We start from the raw sequence: 19,672 nt of genomic DNA, 5'->3' as shown, positions 1-19,672 counted from the left end.
CACTAATCCCCGGCTCCTTTAGCCTGCAAAGCATAACGTATGCCGTAAAACTGAAAATTTTCATTTTCCATATACAATTGTGAAATATATAGGCTAGTACGTGATTTGTTTTCTTTGTTACAACTTTCATATGTATGTTTAAGCGAACTTTGTGTAATACTTCCAATATAAATAATATAATTATTTTTCATTTTTAAACCAGTTTTTATAATCCCTTTTTGTGTTGATCAAGTTCAATTTAAACAACAGACCTCCAGCAACGCGGTTTTGTATAACACGAACTAATTAACGGCATTATGCAACGTATTCGTGTATAACGTTATTTACATTCAGGCTGTTTATAATGTTTAATAAAAACAATTATTACCATAATTATATTTATAATATCACCATAAAGTGTACTTGGAACACATTAATATTCTATTCATTTTAGGAGCCACCCACACTTTCTGCAATTGCATGTCCTAGAAGTAATAGTGCTCTTAAATGCAAGGTTCTGTGCATCGTCTGTTCACTGCACTCCCATTCACTCGGCTGGTTTTCCTTCGCTGCACTCTTCAAATGTCACGCCCATATCTGTTCCAGTGATAAATATCTGAAGGCCAAATATAGCCTTCCAGGTTAATATCAGAGAGACTAGTTACGGGAGTTATAAAGCCAAAGGCCTTGAAATATGATTATTATACCATGAACACTTCATATTGACACACAGATTGCCCGGATTTGTTATCGCAAATTTATTAGTAGTGTTTCTTTTTTCGTTTGAATATTTTTCTGTTTTTTTAGTATTGGAGGTCAATGACTGCACGTACTGTATTGTGGTCGCTGCAGTTCGTGATCAAGTGAAAGATATATGGTTGGGTAAGTGGTCGAAATATTGACCTCAAAGATGGAGGTTTCCGGTTCAATCTCATAGTGACCCGTATTAAGATTTTTTGTTTTCGCTTGGTTCCGAGTTGAACATGCTTTTCAGCATCAAGGCTATACGAGATGTGAGCTTAAAGCTTAACGTGTGATTCAGCCACCAGAGCTTCCACCTGGAACGGAATCCTGGTCTACCGTGTCAAAGACGCATACTGTAACCAGGGGCGTCATTTAGGGGGGCAGGAAGGGGAATTTCCCCCCTGAGTTTGAGATTATATAGATTTTATCAATAGAATTGTAGTAAATCAGTGAGAAACGCGAAATTTTACTAATATCAAGGGATCTTGCCCCCCCCCAGCAAAATCTGAAATGACGCTCCTGACTCTAACCATTTACCGCAAGAAAGTAGAAATTCAAATACAAGGATACATCTATATCTACATCATCAAAATGCTATTGCTTACATAGAGCTGTACCTTGAATGAAATAAATATCCTCGCGTGGGATAGTCGCTAATGCTGTTGTCTTTGGTGGGAATGGTTCCGGGTTCAATCCCAGTGGGGACACTCGGTCGCGGTCGGAAAAGTGTAAAAACTTTTCCAGGCCAGCCATCCTGAGTGCAGTTTTCGGTTTTCCTAATTCATATCAGGCATATGTCGGGATGGTACCTAACATATAGATCCTAGGCCGTTTCCTTTCTTCCCTTTCCTCGGATAGTGTGATCATCGAGGGATATCATCCCTCATACGTGACAGGCCAACATAATCATAGATACCGAAAGCCCAGAAACCTAATTCTTAAATCCTAAATGCCTTGAATGAAATAAAAGTAAGAATAGGAGTGGTGAAAAATGCATTTAACAAAAATAAAAACATATTGTAAGTTTTCGGAAAGAGTTGAGAAAAATTGTTCATAAAATGTTTCATATGGTTAATTGTATTCTATGAGAAAGGAAGATTTGGGTCTATGCAAAAACGACGAATAAAAAATTGTTATCTTTCGAAATGTGGATGTGGAGAAGAATGGAGGGAATTAACTTATGTTCACCGGAAAACCAGTGATTAAGTAAGGGAGAAGTGAATAAGCTTCACTAGTGGAAGTTATTAAAATAGAAAATTTTAGTGTAAAGACGAGAGGTTAACTGAAGACCGTGATATACGGAAACTTCTGAGTTTGCAACAAGTGATCTGCCAATAATGACAGAATAGCTATGATGATAATGATGATTATGATGACCATCTTTAGAGCATAAGTATAAGAATTTAAAGTTCAAGGTTAGTTTTCATTTCACAAAAGAATCAAATGCATATGATGTAGGTAAAAGTTCATTCCATATAGTTATCATCAGGTGTTGTCGAAATATGTGTTTTTGTATTATCCCCTAGTAACCATGCAGTTACATTGGTCTTCTTAAATGCTGCAGTTACCAATTTGTATTCAAAAATTTGTTGTAGTCTACCTAAGCATGGTCGCTGAAGAAAATTCGTCAAGTAAGAGGTGTCAAGGATTAAATAGTAGTGCGTATAAACTGATCCAGATTAAATCGCCGACGGTTCGATCACAAGTGGTCACAAAGCTTGCAAGGAACGGACATGAACGTGTCATCCGGACATAAAATTAGGTGCCATGGAGAACGGAATAAGTGCCTCGAGCCTATTAACCCTGTTAGTAGGCCTATAAAGCAAATATAGACTTGCAGTGAAATAGTTATTGCATCAACACTGTTCATTGGAAAGTGGTTTATAGTTAAAAGGAAAGAAAAAGTAATTCTTTTGTAGTATTTTTCAGAATGTAGTAGTTTTTTCCTTTTCTTTTTCTTTTTCTTTTTTTTTTTTTGTAAAACAATTGAGACATGCCACAATTGAGATACAACAATTTAATTTTCTGCGGTAATATAAGCATGCTGCATGACTTAAAGTCCTAATCACTATTAGTAGTATAATTCTACATAATCACATAGTTACACCGTAAGTCAACTTATTACAGAAAATATTTCCTTAAATCTGAGAAACCGTTTTTTCTCAAATCTTTCTTACAGCACAGAGAAAAATCTTTTCTCAGAAACGAGACTTAGCAATTCTCGTTCAGAAAGAAAACAGCAGTATCTGTTTGAGTTATGCTTTATACAACCGCCTCCAGTTTCCAAGAGAGACGGTAATGATGATGATAATGAACGAAATGGTGCAAGGAAGGAAGGAAGTGGGAGGAAACGAGAAAATCTCGAGAAAACACATAAGCGCGGTATTTAGCCATCAGAAGGCTCAGTCGGCAAGACATGGAATCGAACAAGGGACCTCACACATCAGCACCTCTACTACTGTGCTGCTGAGGCCTCAATTTGACATAGACTTCAGTTCACTGATTCTTTTATTTCATTCCGAATAAACATTTTTATTTATTTAATTTTTGTTATTGATTTATAATGAACTCTTTCAATATGCGATTTCGGGGCTGTTGCTCATATTTGTTAAATCTGTTGGCAATGCTACTTAGTTAAAATTAATTTTAATTGCAATTGTATATTTTATACCATCAACTTCACAGTCTGAAGAAAACGCTACCCGAGTACGAGATATGTTCAAAAGAAGTCTTCGAAAATCTATCCGTCAGGTAATCAGAGGAAAGCGGGTTAATACGCTATACCATTGAGACAGTTTAAAAGAAAGTACTTGAATTTCCGTCCGTAGAAGCCTCATTACGTTAAACAAATCTTTCTGGAAGATTATGACCATCGTATGAAATTATTTCAGGGTGAAAAGAGGATTATTCCAAATTATTCAAGAACATTTTATGGTCTGAGAACGCATTTTTTTATGTTGGTGGTTTTATTAATTGGGACAACTAAGTGTCATATTGGAGAAACGTTGATCCAGGTGATGTTCAAGGGTAACAATGTGCTATTGAATGATACTTCTATGGGATACAATGAATAATCTACTCTACCTGGGTTTGCTTATGAACCTCGTTGTATCTAATGGGGGGCGATAACACTGGGAAACTTATATATATGCAGGATGATGCTCCTCCTTACTTTGCTCTTGATATTCAGTAGGACTCAATACTCTTTTCTTAGAAAGAAAGATAGGTTGTAGTGCACCAATACTGTGGCCTGCTTGAATCCTTGACCTCACACCTCCAACTTATTCTTATGGACTGGGCCAAAACATAAATTACATGACTCATCGAGACACTCTCGACGAATTTGAGGAACAAATTCGTGATGTTTTGAATGCATTTGCACGTGATTTCTTAAGAGAAGCAGTGGATAACGTACCAAAATGTTTACAGAAATTCCATGACAACCTATGCTTGCGTTGAATTCTAAGGGTATTATTTGCGATGGCAATAAATGTGCTTTCTTTGCTATGAGCAAATGTATATGCAACTTATACTAGGTATTGACTTTTCAGTACATTATTTTTGCTACAAATATGTATGCAAAAGATTGAAGGAAGAGTATTACATAATAGTACGATAATTAGAATCAATAACTTTTCATTAAAAGAGTCGGAACTAATTGACACTTAAGATCAAACAAATATTTTCAGACCCTTCATTCATCATTGAGGCGCCGACTTTCATCCAAGTTTCATTTCAATTCAGCCAACACAGTAAGGAATTGAACGTGTCAATTAACGCGGAAACCAATTCACCAGTAGCATACAACGATACCATTAAAACATCAACAGTCATGACCAAGTCAACGGGGAAGTGTGTGCTCTTCACTTTACCATAAATATGTCTTAAGTAGGATGTTTGTATTCTTCATTTCTTCCGATTACATATCCCTATTTTACATAAAGAAATTATTGTAATTTGTAATGGAGGAAACACAAGGAAGTATGTATATGTATAATAGCAGAGGAGGTCGTTCTTCGTATGTGAAGAATAATGTTTAATGAATACATAACTGGAAATTTGAATATTGTAGAAATCTTCCTTTTCCCTCTTGCATTGCTACATTGCTACAAGGGTTTCTTAGTTTAACTGAAGAGTTTTTGAATTGAATTTTAAAGTGGTAACTAAATCGCATTACCCATTTCCTGAATAAAAAGTCATAAATTTTAATATTATAGAAATTCCCACTTTTCTTCTTTATGACTATTTCCGAAAACGCTGAAACACTCCTGTTATTTTTTAGTGAGGAATTTATATGCGGAGTCCTATTAAACTTACTTCAGGGATTTGTGAGACACTCTATTCTTGGGGCGAGGGAGGGAATAAACCGCTGTTTCCCCCCCCAAAAAAAAAATCCTTTATTATCCCTTACTTCCTTGACGAAAGTTTTTTAATTAAATTCCACGTCTTTAGCTATAGTAGAATGGCCTGTGCACTAGTGAGTCACGTTTACTCTTTTATATAATAATATTGATATGCAAATGCTGGATATTGTCTATGGTGATATGGCTGGATATTATTAAGGATGGTTCATAGTTTTGATCAGGGGTAAAAGTGGATCTGAAAACATAGGGAGACGGATGACATCACACCGTCCCCTTGTCTATCTTTGCCCATTGTGTATATATATATATATATATATATATATATATATATATATATATATATATATATATATATATATATATATTTGGAAAGTGGGAGAAAGACATTTACATTTACCTCACATTTACCCCTGGTTTTGACATAATATCATAATATACAAGCACCATATTTCTATACCAGTAAACCCATTGCTATGGCTCTAGTTCGAGTATTCAGTATTTTCTCTGCTTCTTACCATCTCTTCGAAGACTACTTTTTTAAGTATAAAAACGAGATCACAAATAACTGCTTTACATTAACAACATGTAAAATATGCGTTTTTGTGGATTATTAGAGGCTTCCCCATTCTGGTTGTTGGTACAAAATAATGAAATTAATACACAGAAAATTACAAACACAAAGAAGTCAACATTTTTGGAAGAGTAATAGAGATTTTTGCTTATTTTTTTATCATGTTCGTATTCAACCTTCGTTTCCCTATTGCGGACGCTACAATAGTGTCTTTATATATATATATATATATATATATATATATATATATATATATATATATGTATATATATAAACATAATGCTTGTGAATAGTAAATTCAATGCGGCGCTTGTTATCTTAATTAGTTTTCAAACTGGAATTGCATTGTTAGTTTCCAGTGGTAAGCTATTCAACCCAGCCTATCACTGGTATCGTTTTGGTTGTCTATCTTCTTTCTCAGTGCCTGAAAGTATACACGTTGCCATATGCATTTTGTTGTTGGTATCTCGTTCTTTCTAAAATTCAAACGGGTAGAAAAGAGCATGCTACATTAGATTAAATAACAGATACAAAACAATTTTTTTGTTATATTAAATTACACTTACTTCTCGTTCTGTATGGGAAATCTTTACTGTAGGCTTCAAGTGTTCTATGAGTTTAGTTTACAAAGTTAAAATCAGTGGTTCTCAACCTTTTTCGACTAACGACACATTTTACTGAACATCAAGAATATTGCAATACACTTGTGTGATATTTTCATTATAAATAATAATAATATCTATAATAATAGTAAAACCAATTAGTTTTATAATGACCATATACAGCACTGAATATTATTGCTACTGCTGGAGGTATTGACTGGTACAGTCTGTCTCAATTTTAATTAATTATAATTAAATTATTCATTATTTTTAAATTCTAAAATTTCGCGACACACCTTAGGGAACTGCGTGAAACACATGGTTGAGAATCACTGATTAAAACTATGAACTTCAATTCTTTATATTGTGTTAGTTTACTGCCTTTATTATTCACATATTTTCTTCTATCTTTTACTATTGTACTACGTCATTAACTTTATAAATTTAATCATTTTTAAATTTTAACGACTTCCAGAAACACCATACTTGTTCGCCCTATGCTCAAATATAAAATGTAAATGTTAGTTTATGCATAAATTGTAAATTATAATTCCATCGAACACAAACTAAGAACTAAATTTTCGGTAGTAACAGTTAACTTTTCTGTAGACCCATATATTGTATTTATTTAATTTTACTAAAACATTCCTGCTGTTGAGTATTTCTTTTATGGTTCTACAAACACTTTATTGAAGCTTCAATAAGCAGACTGATTTCTCATATCTCTTTTCTTTTAAATAATCCATTTATTTTATTTTATTTATTTATTCTTAAAAATTATTCTTTTTTCACAATATAGTAATGAAATGTTTCTTTCTAAATATTGTATAATGGAAAAAGAAAAGTAATAAAATATACTCTTATTACTGTTGCTTTTTCATTAAAATCGAAGCATTCAAAAAAGCCCCAAATTTTCCAGCTCTCCCCTCCCCCCCCAAGGGGGTGGAAAAAGTTTATATTAATTAAAAACTACTACTTGTATCTCTCTACACGAAACATAGTAATTAAAGGTTGGTAGAAGATTTAGGTCCTACATTTCATGTGCAGTGATCTCAACCCATGGAAAAAATCCCATATGGTGGGAAATTTCGGACAATCAATTCTCGAAATGGGATAAAGGGAATTTTCGTAAAAATGACAGGATTTGTGGAAATTTTCATATATCTATTCTATTGGCCCTAACAAAATTGTCAAGTAGTAGACAAACCAGTCTTCTGTAAATTTGAACTTGTTGTTGTCAAATTTTGTTGCTCTAAAATGCATGTTAGTGATAAAGTTATTTATACAGTCACTTGTGAATTTCAAAACAAGTGCCAAGGAACGTTAATTGAGGAGTTTGATGTAATAAGGGCGTAAATTTTGTTATTAGATTAGTATAGCGTGGGAAATTCGAGCAAAATGGGAATTTCTGCTTCTCGAGATGGGATTTTATAACGTTTCAGGTTGGCATCGCTGATCATGTGTGTGTGTGAATGATAATACCCAAGTCAAACATTTTCTTCATTTTTGCTTTTTATAACTATTCACAACTATAGACCTATATTTCATAACATTTTGATTTCAAAGTTTTATTAAATAATTATTATTCTTAACAACAAAAAAGCTTTAATATTAGTTTAGGTAAACATCACAAGAAAGAACTCATTTACTGAATGAAGAAATTATCTTCGTACAGAAAATTTTAAATTTAATGTAGAAAATAAGAATATCAGTAGGTTTCTTTTAGATATCGTTTTTCTTGTTTACATGACATTTTTTTTTAAACTTTTCATTGCGCAATATGATTGTTATTTATCATTATTGTTTTATTATATGTTATTTGTTGTTTTCAAAGAAAAAAGTCATGGCTGAATTATTTACTTTCGCCATTTGATCACTCTCAATCAAATTTGCGATATTGCACAAAGTTCAATCGAAAGCAATAAATGCAAGTTCAACCACAAACAACAAGCGAATGACAGATCGACCAGCTGTTGAAATGAGGTCGCTATTGGTGGGTGGACGTCATTGTTCAACCTCTCTCTCTCTCTCTCTCTCCCAAAATGCATTTGGATTCGAAAAGAAGAAATTAAAAGAAAAAAAGCCCGCAAACGATTCGAATGAAATAGATTTGTCCTTCAAGTGAAGCGTTTCCATAACAACGGACGAGACGCCAGGACACTAGTCGGATAGCCTCCAAATGGGTTGGGTGTTCCGCGTTTAGTGTCAACAGTTTGTATGCGCGCGGGAGGATGGACATAACCACGCTGGTTGGAGTGCTGATCTCAGGTAGGAGATGAAATAGCTTTCCCATTTTCATATTGTTATTCTAACAGAACGTGTCAATATTATGGTGCGTTCATTTTCCAATAACAGTAGCAAAACTATGCTTTTTTTTTTTTTTTTTTTTTTTTACCAGTTACCTTTTACGACTAGCGCAGTCAAATGACTTAAGGTACTTTCATGCAGAATTTGATTTCGTACCCAGGCTAAAGCTTCTTGTAAGTGCATGTCTATTATTTAGATTTCTGGGCTTTCGGCATCTATGTCCATGTTAACCCGGCACGTTTGAGGGTTGACGTCCCTTGTCGATCACACTATCCAAGGAAAGAGAAGGAAGAAAACGGCCTGGGACCTATCTGTTAGGTACCATCCCGGCATTTGCCTAGTAGAATGAGGAAAACTCAGGATGACTGGTCTGAAAAAGCCTTTTATACTTTTTCGACCGTGTCCCCACCAGGAATCGAACCCAGGACCGCTCAACTGCAAGTCTAGTAAGGTTAGCAAATAACTACGTTCAACAAGGTGCTAAAGAGATTCCTTGTGACTATGTGGTTAGCGTTTGCTACTTTGGCACGGAAGACAGGTTCGATTTCGGTGGAACTAATATGGTTCGGGTGCCACGTTAAACTATAGAGATGTCCACTTCTCATATAGAATCGGTTCTGAAAAGAGAGGGTAAACTCAAACGAAATCAAATCAAGAAGTTAATAAACTAGGCTTGCACAAAATATGGCAAATTCTTATTGCTTATTTGGGAAAATAATTGCTTTGTTGGGGGTCATATTAGGCCAATAGAAGCCTACTTTTGATTCAAACATCCACAATCTCTATCCCAAGCCGTGTGCACTTGTGTGGATATCGCCATCAGTGAGTTTTCTTGGAATTATTCTGTTTTGCCTCACCATGGTATTTCCACTTCTATTTTTTTTTTTTTTAACATTTATCACTTTCACTTTTGTTCTGTCTCCATTTGTTTCCTTGTTTGTTGAAACTTATCGTCCATTTTTAGCACCGAGACTATAAAACATGGACATGCAGTGGAAGATGGAATTCGAACCACTGTAATCGGTTCAATACTCTCCCACCGGGATTGAATCCGGGACCACGTTCTAGTCTATTCTAAAAATACGTCTGAGATCGAAGAATTTTTCCCTTCTAATCCAAAGATCTGCACCCTTTGTGGTATCCGTTTACATTCTGTAGTGAAAGAACAAGCCGAGGGCGCCGATCCTAGGGGACCGTTGGGCAGGGCCCCCCAAAGCTCATTTATGAATATAAAATATCTGGCATAATTTGAATGCAATTTGTCTTAAAATCCTCATATATATATATATATATATATATATATATATATATATATATATATATATATATATATATATATATATATATATATATATATATATATATATATATATATATATATACCTTCTGCATCTGAATGTCCCCCACCCAAATTTACAGAGAAATCGGCGCCCTTGTCGACAGCTGATTCAAAATAAAATTATAAAAATATTGTACAGACAGAAACAATATTAAGTACCGGTATAGGTGGAGCTATCATTTCTTATACCTCCAACCTGCACTTAATATTGTTTTTGACTGTATATTTCATTCATTACAGTTTGTCAATTTTTAGATCTTCCTTGTGGTTATGTAGTTAGCGAATTATCTTCGGCGCGGGAGACCCTGTTCGATTCCTGGTGGGAGCTTGTGTGGTTCTGATTCCATGTTAAACTGTATAAGTACGCCTTATAGGCGGAATATACAGAAAGGGCCATAAAATTCTAATCTACATAATCTACTCTACTCTAACACAACCACATGGGGCCGCGGTGGCTCAGTGGTAGAGCGTTCATCTCTGATGCATGGGATTCTTGGTTCGATCCCATCTCGCGCCAAGTTAACTTTGTGATGGACAAACACCGTGTGGGTAGGTTTTCTCAGGATTCTCCTGTTTCTTCCCACTTTCTTCATTACACCATTTCATTAATTTCTAATCGTCACCGTCTCCCTTAGCCTAGCCGGCATAACCGTGGGACGTAAACCTTAAAGATTTCATTTTTTCTAATCCAAAAACCCAACTTGTCAGTTGCTCAAAGTAAAGTAAAAGATGAGATAAAAATTAACATGAGCACTTTATTATTTACACAATTATACTCATATCTGCATTTAACTAATACAAGTTTAATTAGTGAGATCTAAAATATACCGTTAAATTAGTGCATGAGGAGTCAGTACTAAGATTTATCCCGCCTTATGCAGAGTCGTTTTGAAGTATGATTAGCCTTATACTAAAGGTCTGACTACTGCACGAAACATATGTTAGTCGAACTCTTTAGTATGACACTAATCACGCTTCAAAACGACTCTGCATAAGGCCTATTATTGCTTACTGTTGACTATTTCTTACCTTTCAAGAGCTATTTGGTAGTGGATGAATCAAGCTTCAAGAACAACGTACTTCTGACTCATTTACTTCCGATAGGTTCCAGAGAACTGTTCTACACGTGAAGATATCAATGATTGTGTTTTGCGTTTGACCTACAATTATTCTAAAAGAGGGAATTTTGTGTCCATAGGTAGGAGTAGCCAGGGATTACTTGTGTCTCCCTGCGACTATCTTCAAACCCTCTGAAATTTTTCATGTCCCTTGAACGTATGTTTAAAAAATAAACAGTAATTGCTATAGCTTATTTCATTGCATGCACAAGAAAAGTTTCGCTTTCTTATATGTGTGGGGTGAAATAGTGAACACAGTTTAACATTTTAGTATTTCCGGCTCATTGTTCAGTGCCGTGCCGTGGAGGGAACGGGACGAGAGCCCCGGGCGCTGAAGTAAGAGGGCGCAAAATTAGGGAGGAAAAAAGAAAAGAAAAAAGGAGAGAAGAAAGAGAGGAAAATTACTTGGAATATTTTAGATCAACAGCAGTATTTTTAAATTGTCCCTAGATACTTACTAAAAGCGTCCCACTCATGTATTTACACCCGAATCACTGGGGAGGGGGGAACTTGCCTCATTGCTATTCTTGAGGAAGATTTTATGCCCACAATTTAATCACTTTTACTACAAACTAGTATGTACTTAAATGCTCTTCCTACTTTAGGAAGTGGTCCTATAAGGTTACTCATGTTAGGAAAGTGCATATGCATATATTTAAAATGGAAGGAAAAACTAATAAAAAGTGCTCAAAATCAAGGAAAGGCAGGGTTTATTTTTAAAAAAATTTCTTGCGGTTTGCGCTAACCATGTTGGTGCTTCGCGGCTGGTATGTCGACTTCACTCATTTGAACGGGGGCGCCGTCATATACTGTTTCCCCGTCGCGTCGCCCCGACGCTGATTTTCCACGGCACGGCACTGCCATTGTTTCTCCGACAGAAGGAAACATTTTTACTTTCTTCTTTTTTTTTTAACGACTTGAAGTTTTTTTTTTGGCTGCTGTTTTTGATATCGTATCGTTGATAAAATTTCTACAAAGAGTACAAATTTCTTCACGGACCTGCGCACCATTTGCGCCTTTATATGAAAAAATGTAAATGGTAGTACAGTTTTGTGGAAAGTTCATTCATTTTCTCGATATACTACCTTACGTTTGATTATAAGAATTCCATTTTTTGTGTATCTAATAGTTCCAACTGTTATCTAACGAATGACGTTAGGCCGGACTCACTGCGACTAACATACCCTGTGATTTAGGATACTAATGCCACTTGTGCGGAAAAGGCTCACTGCGTCTTAGACTATGTGAGATTTAGATTAGATTGATACTAATCTAATGAGTTATTTCTACGGGAGGTTATTTCTATAGTAAAAAAATAGGTTAATAATTTTAATAATTAATTATTACGAATTTGTTCACGTATGTTTCATAAGAGACTCATTTTATAGGAAGTTAGTGTCTTATCTTTAGTTTAGGTATCTTGCTAAACTACTTGGGGTAACGAAAAAGTAGAAATTCAAAAAAAGAGAGCTTAAAAGAAAAATGACTTAAAAAACACTAAAAAGCAAACTAAATTAATTAATTAATTAAAATAAAAAAATAACTTTAAAAATATTTGAAACGACTTTAAGAAAAGCACTAAAAGGCAGAAAATATAATAATAATAATAATAATAATAATAATAATAATAATAATAATAATAATAATAATAATAATAATAATAATAATAAAAAGCCCAAAATCACTTATTTGGTCTAGGAATTAATTCGTGCGGGTGGACAAGAGATGGCGCAACGAACGGAGCGTCCCACAGTTCCGTGTATCCACACATGTGTTGCAAACCCCTGTCATCGCGTATCGTTCGTAGTATAGGGCAGTGGATTAAAGCGTCAACAACACCAGTTTGTAGTTAAGTGAACATGGCGCAATTTGTGCCTGATAAAGTGTTTTGCGGGGTGTCCTGCTGCATTACTTTAACATGCAGAAAAGTGCGATTGAAAGTCATCGTATTTTGGTGGAAGTGTATGGTGACCATGCTCTAGCTGAGCGAACGTGTCAGAAGTGGTTTGCACGGTTTAGAAGTGGTGATTTCGGCTTGGCAGACCAAGAGCGAGCTGGACAGCCAAAAAAATTTCAAGACGAAGAATTGACAGCATTGCTCGAGCAGGATTCGTGTCAAACGCAGGAACAACTTGCAGCAGCATTAGGCGTTGATCAAACAACAGTCTCCAAACGCTTGAAAGCCATGGGAATGATTCAAAAGATGTCACATTGGGTTCCACATGAATTGAAAGACAGAGACGTTGAAAGACGAAAAACCATTTGCGAATTGCTGCTTCAACGACAGAGCAGAAAGGGGTTTCTGCATCGAATTATTACGGGTGATGAGAAGTGGATCCATTACGAGAACCCTAAACGAAAAAAGGCCTGGGTGAAACCAGGTGAACCAGGTCCATCACAACCAAAACGAGATATTCACTGTGCAAAGGTTATGCTGTGCATATGGTGGGATATGAAAGGTGTGGTGTACTATGAGCTGCTGCAACCGGGTGAAAATATGAATGGAGAACGTTATCGACGAGAATTAATGCGTTTGAAGCAAGCTCTGGCCAGAACACGACCAGAATGGGAGAACAGACATGATAAACTTATTGTTCAACATGATAACGCTCGCCCACATGTCGCAAAACCGCTCAAAACCTATTTAGAAAATGTCGGATGGGAAGTTTTACCCCACTCGCCGTATTCACCAGACGTTGCTTCTTCGGACTACTACTTGTTCGATTGCATGAACAACGATTTGATTGGACAGCGGTTTACTTCTTCAGAAGATATCGAAACATGGGTCTCTGACTGGATCGCTTCCAAGGATGAGGACTTCTTTCGCCACGGAATCCGTACATTGCCTGACAGATGGGCGAAAGTGGTGGCTAGCGATGGACAATATTTTTCTTAAGGTATTTATGTATTTTGTGTTTGTACTACAGCTTCAATGTGTGCGTACCAACCGCACGAATTAATTCCTAGACCAAATATTATCTATAAAAAAAATTGATGTGTTATGCCAAGCCAAACACATTAATTCATCATAAAATTGCCATCGAAATAATTTCACATAGGCTTAGCATTACTTCAAAATATGTATTTATAGATAGATAATAATAGTATTATTTTGTGTTTCTAAGCACTTTATCATTTTCTGCCTTTTAGTGCTGTTTTAGCACTGGAGGTGAACGCTCTACCACGGAGCCACCGCGCCCCCTACGAATGTAAAGTTAATTCAATCCTATACTATACTATACTATAACAAACCTTTAAATTTACCTTGGCTTCCTCTCTATCAAATATTTCTGCCTACCGGCCCAGGGAATTCTGTTTTATGTTTAAATTTCCTGAACAACAAACTTTAAAAAACAAATAGATGAAAGATAGGGTAGATGAGGGGATGTAGCAGCAAAGTAGTTTTAGGTACAGTACTTTAGGAGGAGTGCAATATCCTCCACCGATAAGTATTTCACTTTCTCATTAGTACCGGTAGTGTACGTAAGGGAGGTTTCCGGGCTTTTACCCGCTTGCCTTCCCCTTGAGCAAGATATAACGTAAAAATAAACATGCACTATATTAAGATATGAATAGAAACACTTGAAATAATAAAAAAGATTTGGAGCTTGAGCTCTTCTTAATGAAATTCTGCATACGTAATTAATTAAAATGTAAATGTATCTCAAACTCAAATATATATATATATATATATATATATATATATATATATATATATATATATATATATATATATATATATATATATATATATATATATATATATATATATATATATATATATATATATATATATATATATATATATATGTATATAGGGGGCGCGGTGGCTCAGTGGTAGAGCGTCCACCTCCGGTGCTTGGGGTCCCTGGTTCGATCCCAGCTCGCGCCGTGTGGACTTTGTGGTGGACAAACACCGTGCTCGTGAGTTTTCTCGGGGTTCTCCCGTTTCCTCTCATTTTCTTCATTCCACCATTTCACTCATTTCTCATTATCACCGTCTCCTTTAGCCTAACCGGCATAAACGTGGGACGTTAAACTTAAAGATTTCATTTTATTTCATTTTCAAATATAAAAAAGAAATGTCCATCCCGAAACGATCCCCTTGAAACGCACCTTGAAACATGTACAAGTCTATGAATTCTTTGGAAGCAGGAAAATTCGGTGTAGGAAAACTTGGTGTAAGAAAATTCGGTGCATGGAAAATTTGGTGTACGGAAAACTCGGTGTGGGGAATGCTAGGTGTAAAGAAAGATTTGTTGCAGTAGAGCATAGGATTCATTAGAAATTTAACTTTGAGGATGAAGGAGCGTATTAGTTTTAAGTTCAAAGTTTGTGTAGATCGTACTTTTACTGTCTACTATAAGGAATTTAAAAAGAAAAATAGTAATCTTGAAATAATTGGAACTCAAGGACCTTGAGATTAAGCGAGACGACCATCACTACCAATCGACATTTAGGTCTAATTTGAAAGAAGTTTTTATGCTGTTTTTAGAGGGTATCTTCTAAAATTTTCTATTTTCAAATATAAGTGTAGGTTACTGGAGGAGTAAAGTTGAAAATTGCAGAGGTTTCGAAGCTTACATTGGTGGAAACCATCCATTAATATGGAGATTGGTGGATGTCTCGCAAAGGGAGCAGACGTTAGCGACTTTCCAAATTGAACTGTTACATACAGGTCACTACCATAATAGTAAGAAGAAATATAAATGCAGCACTTCCAGGTTGCAGTCACTTGCAACCACCTTTGGAAGTGGAAACATTGTTCAATATTTGAGAAGAGTGGCCTAAATTTGTCATTTTGACACATAATTCTAAATCTCGCATTTGTTATGCATACAGCGACGCAAATCTTGGGGGGGGGGGGGACAAGTAAGACCGTTTCTTTCTTTCTTTCTTTTTTGTTTATTTGTTTGTTAAGCGATGCTCAGTTAGTTGAAAAACAATCCTGTGGAGGATTCGGGAGCAGAATTGTCTTCAACATTGGGATGCGGGCAGATTTGAGGCTTATTCTGGGAAGGGGGGGAATCAATTTCATCTCACTTTCCTTTGTGCCAATCGGACACAAATTATCACTTTTTTTATTTCAAAAAAGCACATTTCAAATCGGATTATTGGGGGACAGTCCCCCCAGTTCCAAGATTGGAGGGGACATGTCTTCCTCATCTCCTCGGGATTTGGGACAAGGTATGCATATAACGAATTTTGAGAGCACAAATGTCATATGTCCAGTTTTCTAAATTGGGAGACTTTCGAAGTGATAAGGTGTCGTAGCAAAGCAGTGAGTTTGAGCTTTGCGACAACTATTCACTGTGTATTGTCAAGGACCTGTTTACAGTGGACATATATTTGTGCACCTGATATGGCAGGTACTAACCTATCGAAATAGCTGACAAAGTCAATATTTAGAAGAATTAGACATATGTTATTTGTGCTCTCAAGGATCGATATTATCCACAGTGTACCTAGGTATAATGTAGGTATTTTTAGACAGAGTAAATATTTTACTGAACTTGTTATTTTTATTTATTATTTTACCCTTTGTTCCTATTATTATCTCAATACTACTTCTACAACTATTATCTGATAAAACCAACCCACTTCATACAGGGTGTTCATGTAGCCAAAATCCACTAGCGACATCCTTACACCTAAAAATTAAAAAAAAAAAAATGTCCATTTGAATACATGGCGAAAAACGCGTTGTTTCAAAGTTAAGACATGCCGAAATCGATAAAATGGTAACTTTGAGCTTGCTTAGCTCGAAAACTATGAGAGATATCAACGGTGGTTAAAGACATATTAGAGGAACTAGTGCGCTGTCTGTCTAAATAACCATGTTTTAGGGGGGGGGCTATCGGCGCAACGGATTTTACAGAGGGAGCTGCGGTATAGATTCTGCTCTTCCTCCCCTCTATGTAAAATCATATGCGCAGAGTACAACCCAACTCTGAAACATGGTTATTTCGATAGACAGTGTACTAGTTCCTCTAATATGTTTTTAACCACCGTTGATATCTCTCATAGTTTTTGGGCTAGGCAACCTCAAAGTTACAATTTTCTCGATTTTGGCATCTCGTAACTTTAAAACAACGCGTTTTTCGCCACATGTTCAAATGGACTTTTTTAATTATTATTATTGTTTAGGTGTGAGGATTTCACCAGTGGATTTTGGCTACATAATAAGTGAACACCCTGTATTCCCCATCACACTAAGACTTTTTTTATCAATATTTTTTTGTATCTTACATATGTATATATGGTCTATGATGTACTATATGGAAGGTGTTTTTAGTTGTTTCAATTAATTCTGTTCCTTTAACTATTCTCTGAACTTATAGTTTTAATTGTTTTATTTCTGACAAAAAGTATCAGATTGATTGTATGATGAAAACAAATTATAGTAATCCCCCACAAAAGACATTTAAGAGTTATCGGACCCAATGCAAAAAATAAAATTTCATTTCTTGAAATACGTAGTTAAACATTTTATTCGTTACATTTTATGGTTTTCGTTTTCACAATATGAAGCGTCGTAAATTATCGTTAGTGATAATATTTAATATGTATTACACCGAATCCACCTTACATCTAACTTTCCTCATACAAAGTTTTCCGTACACTGAATTTTCTGTACACCGAGTTTTCTTATACCGAATCTTCCTACACCGAAATTCCCTACACCCGATTTCTTTATCTAGCAGTTACATTGTTAGGTACCGAAGACAACTGTTGAAACTTTGCACTTTCGCTCTCATCGAACTTGATTCATCCATTCGAAAGATTAAGCTACTCACGTCTTAAATTGTATTTCTTGAAAACTACACTTTTGAGAATAAAGCGATTAACATTACAGAAAATATGCTTACAAAATTTATTGCCTGTGTTGTTTTGTTCCTGAGCGAAATACAGGAAAATTTTCTGGAAGGATGACTGACTTCAAAGTTTAGATTTAACGTTTTGGAAATTAAGGGGAAAAGACCTATTAGATCACAAGGAGCGAGGTCATGATGAAAGTGACAAACATTTTAGGATAGATTTTATTTTTAAATTTTGAAACATTTAAACAAATTATTTATGCCGTGTGAGCTAAAGAAGAGGGTGATGATGGAAAATGAATGAAATAATGGAATGAAGAAACTGGAACGAAACGGGAAAACCGCAAGAAAACCCACGCACAAGATGTTTTTCCATCACAAACTTCATTTGGCGCGATCTGGGGTCAAGCCAGGACTCCAAACCAGGCCGGTAGCCAGCCTAAAAATGTAGGGAGGCCCAGTAGAAGTTAAGGGGGCCCGATCCAACCATAGTATAGTTCATCACCATGTTATAGTTCATTTGCAAGGCTATCTTGAAAATTTTAGGGGACCAGCAAATATTTAGGGGGCCCGGCCACCTATCCCCCCGTGGATACGGGACTGCTCCAAACACAAGAGGGGAACCGCCGAAAAGAATGTCGTTCGTTGCTAACCTTACAGTTGATAATTTTTATTTTGTTGAAATAGATTGTTTATATATTGTATATACAGATAAATATTGTTAACCAGTTGGTTGTATCTGTGGTTGTTTGACTGCTCCGAATAGTAACACATATACTGCTTGTAAATAAACAAAATTAAAAAGAATGGAAAAGGGAAAGACATTTTATTGAGGCGATCATATATTCTATAAATTGATTACATTATTCCTACATATATGAAACTTTAAATATTAACTCCAGTAATATTAAATCTATTCAAATTATCACAAACTAAAATTAACATCTTTAGATGGGGTCATAAAACCAATAGACTACGGGTAGAGTGGCCAGTTCGTTTCGCTCGTGATTCATAACAAATATATATACAGTGCAAATAGATAAGAAGTTCAAAACGTGAAACGGAAGTAATTTATATATTAAGAATTAAGGTAGGAATACAACACATATAGGAACTGAGTAATTCTCGCTTCATCACTCAGAAACTTGCTTCAGTACGTCAATAACGTTACTCTGATATACTGTAGTATAATACGCTGTAAACACTTCAGTGCCAAGGAGTCAGATTACTCATTACAGCTCCTATTTATGTCACTAATTGTGGATTTACTCTTTCGTGAGTACTCGCATTTGGCGCGGGAGACTCAGGTTCGATTCTTGGTGGGAGCTCCTATGGTTTGGACCAGTGGCGGCCGGAGGATTGTGGTTTCGGGTGTTGCAGTACGAACGATCGGAGACAGAAAATATAAAGTGGACTCATTGACTAATCAGCATAACTTTATATGCAAATCCTATGAGTCATGTTAAATTAAATAAAATTCTGTTTTTAAAAAATAAAAAATGCAGAACATTTAATCCGATTAATCACCTTATTTAATTAGTAAGTTCATTCTTCTCTCTTTGATTGGAACAAATCTGCCTAATACATACGGGTTGAACTCTAATATTCTGATCGTCAGGTCTTTTTCGATAGAAAGCATAACCAATGGTGATAACCTTTCTTGGGACATTCAATTTCTTGAAAGTGTCAATTCTTTTTGATGTGAAAAAAAACTTTTCTTCTTTTACTGACGCCATAGGTATAGTTAATATTAATTTCAGAAGCTTTGTAGATTCACTAAATATTTTTTTCTACATTATTGTGAACAATTCATTCTAGCAAACTCAGTCC

At 35.5% G+C, this 19,672-nt stretch overlaps 1 protein-coding gene across 2 annotated transcripts in view; it reads left to right on the top strand.

Moving 5' to 3' along the window:
* Window positions 1-19,672, top strand: part of LOC145678716 (carbonic anhydrase 7-like) — a 157,028-nt gene that overhangs the window by 7,944 nt on the left and 129,412 nt on the right. Inside the window, exon 1 of one of the 2 annotated variants that reach the window (XM_081749148.1) lies at window positions 8,373-8,528. The exons of the other annotated variant lie outside the window; for it this stretch is intronic. Coding sequence (XP_081605274.1) covers window positions 8,492-8,528 — 37 coding nt within the window. The 5' untranslated portion in view covers window positions 8,373-8,491. Of the gene's footprint in view, window positions 1-8,372; window positions 8,529-19,672 lie in introns of those variants that run through there. 2 annotated transcript variants of the gene reach the window in all.

Source organism: Thermobia domestica, chromosome 2 (assembly GCF_964235325.1).
Source record: "Thermobia domestica chromosome 2, izTheDome1.hap1.1, whole genome shotgun sequence".
Classification (NCBI taxonomy): domain Eukaryota; kingdom Metazoa; phylum Arthropoda; class Insecta; order Zygentoma; family Lepismatidae; genus Thermobia; species Thermobia domestica.
This window is presented reverse-complemented; position numbering and strand designations above follow the sequence as displayed.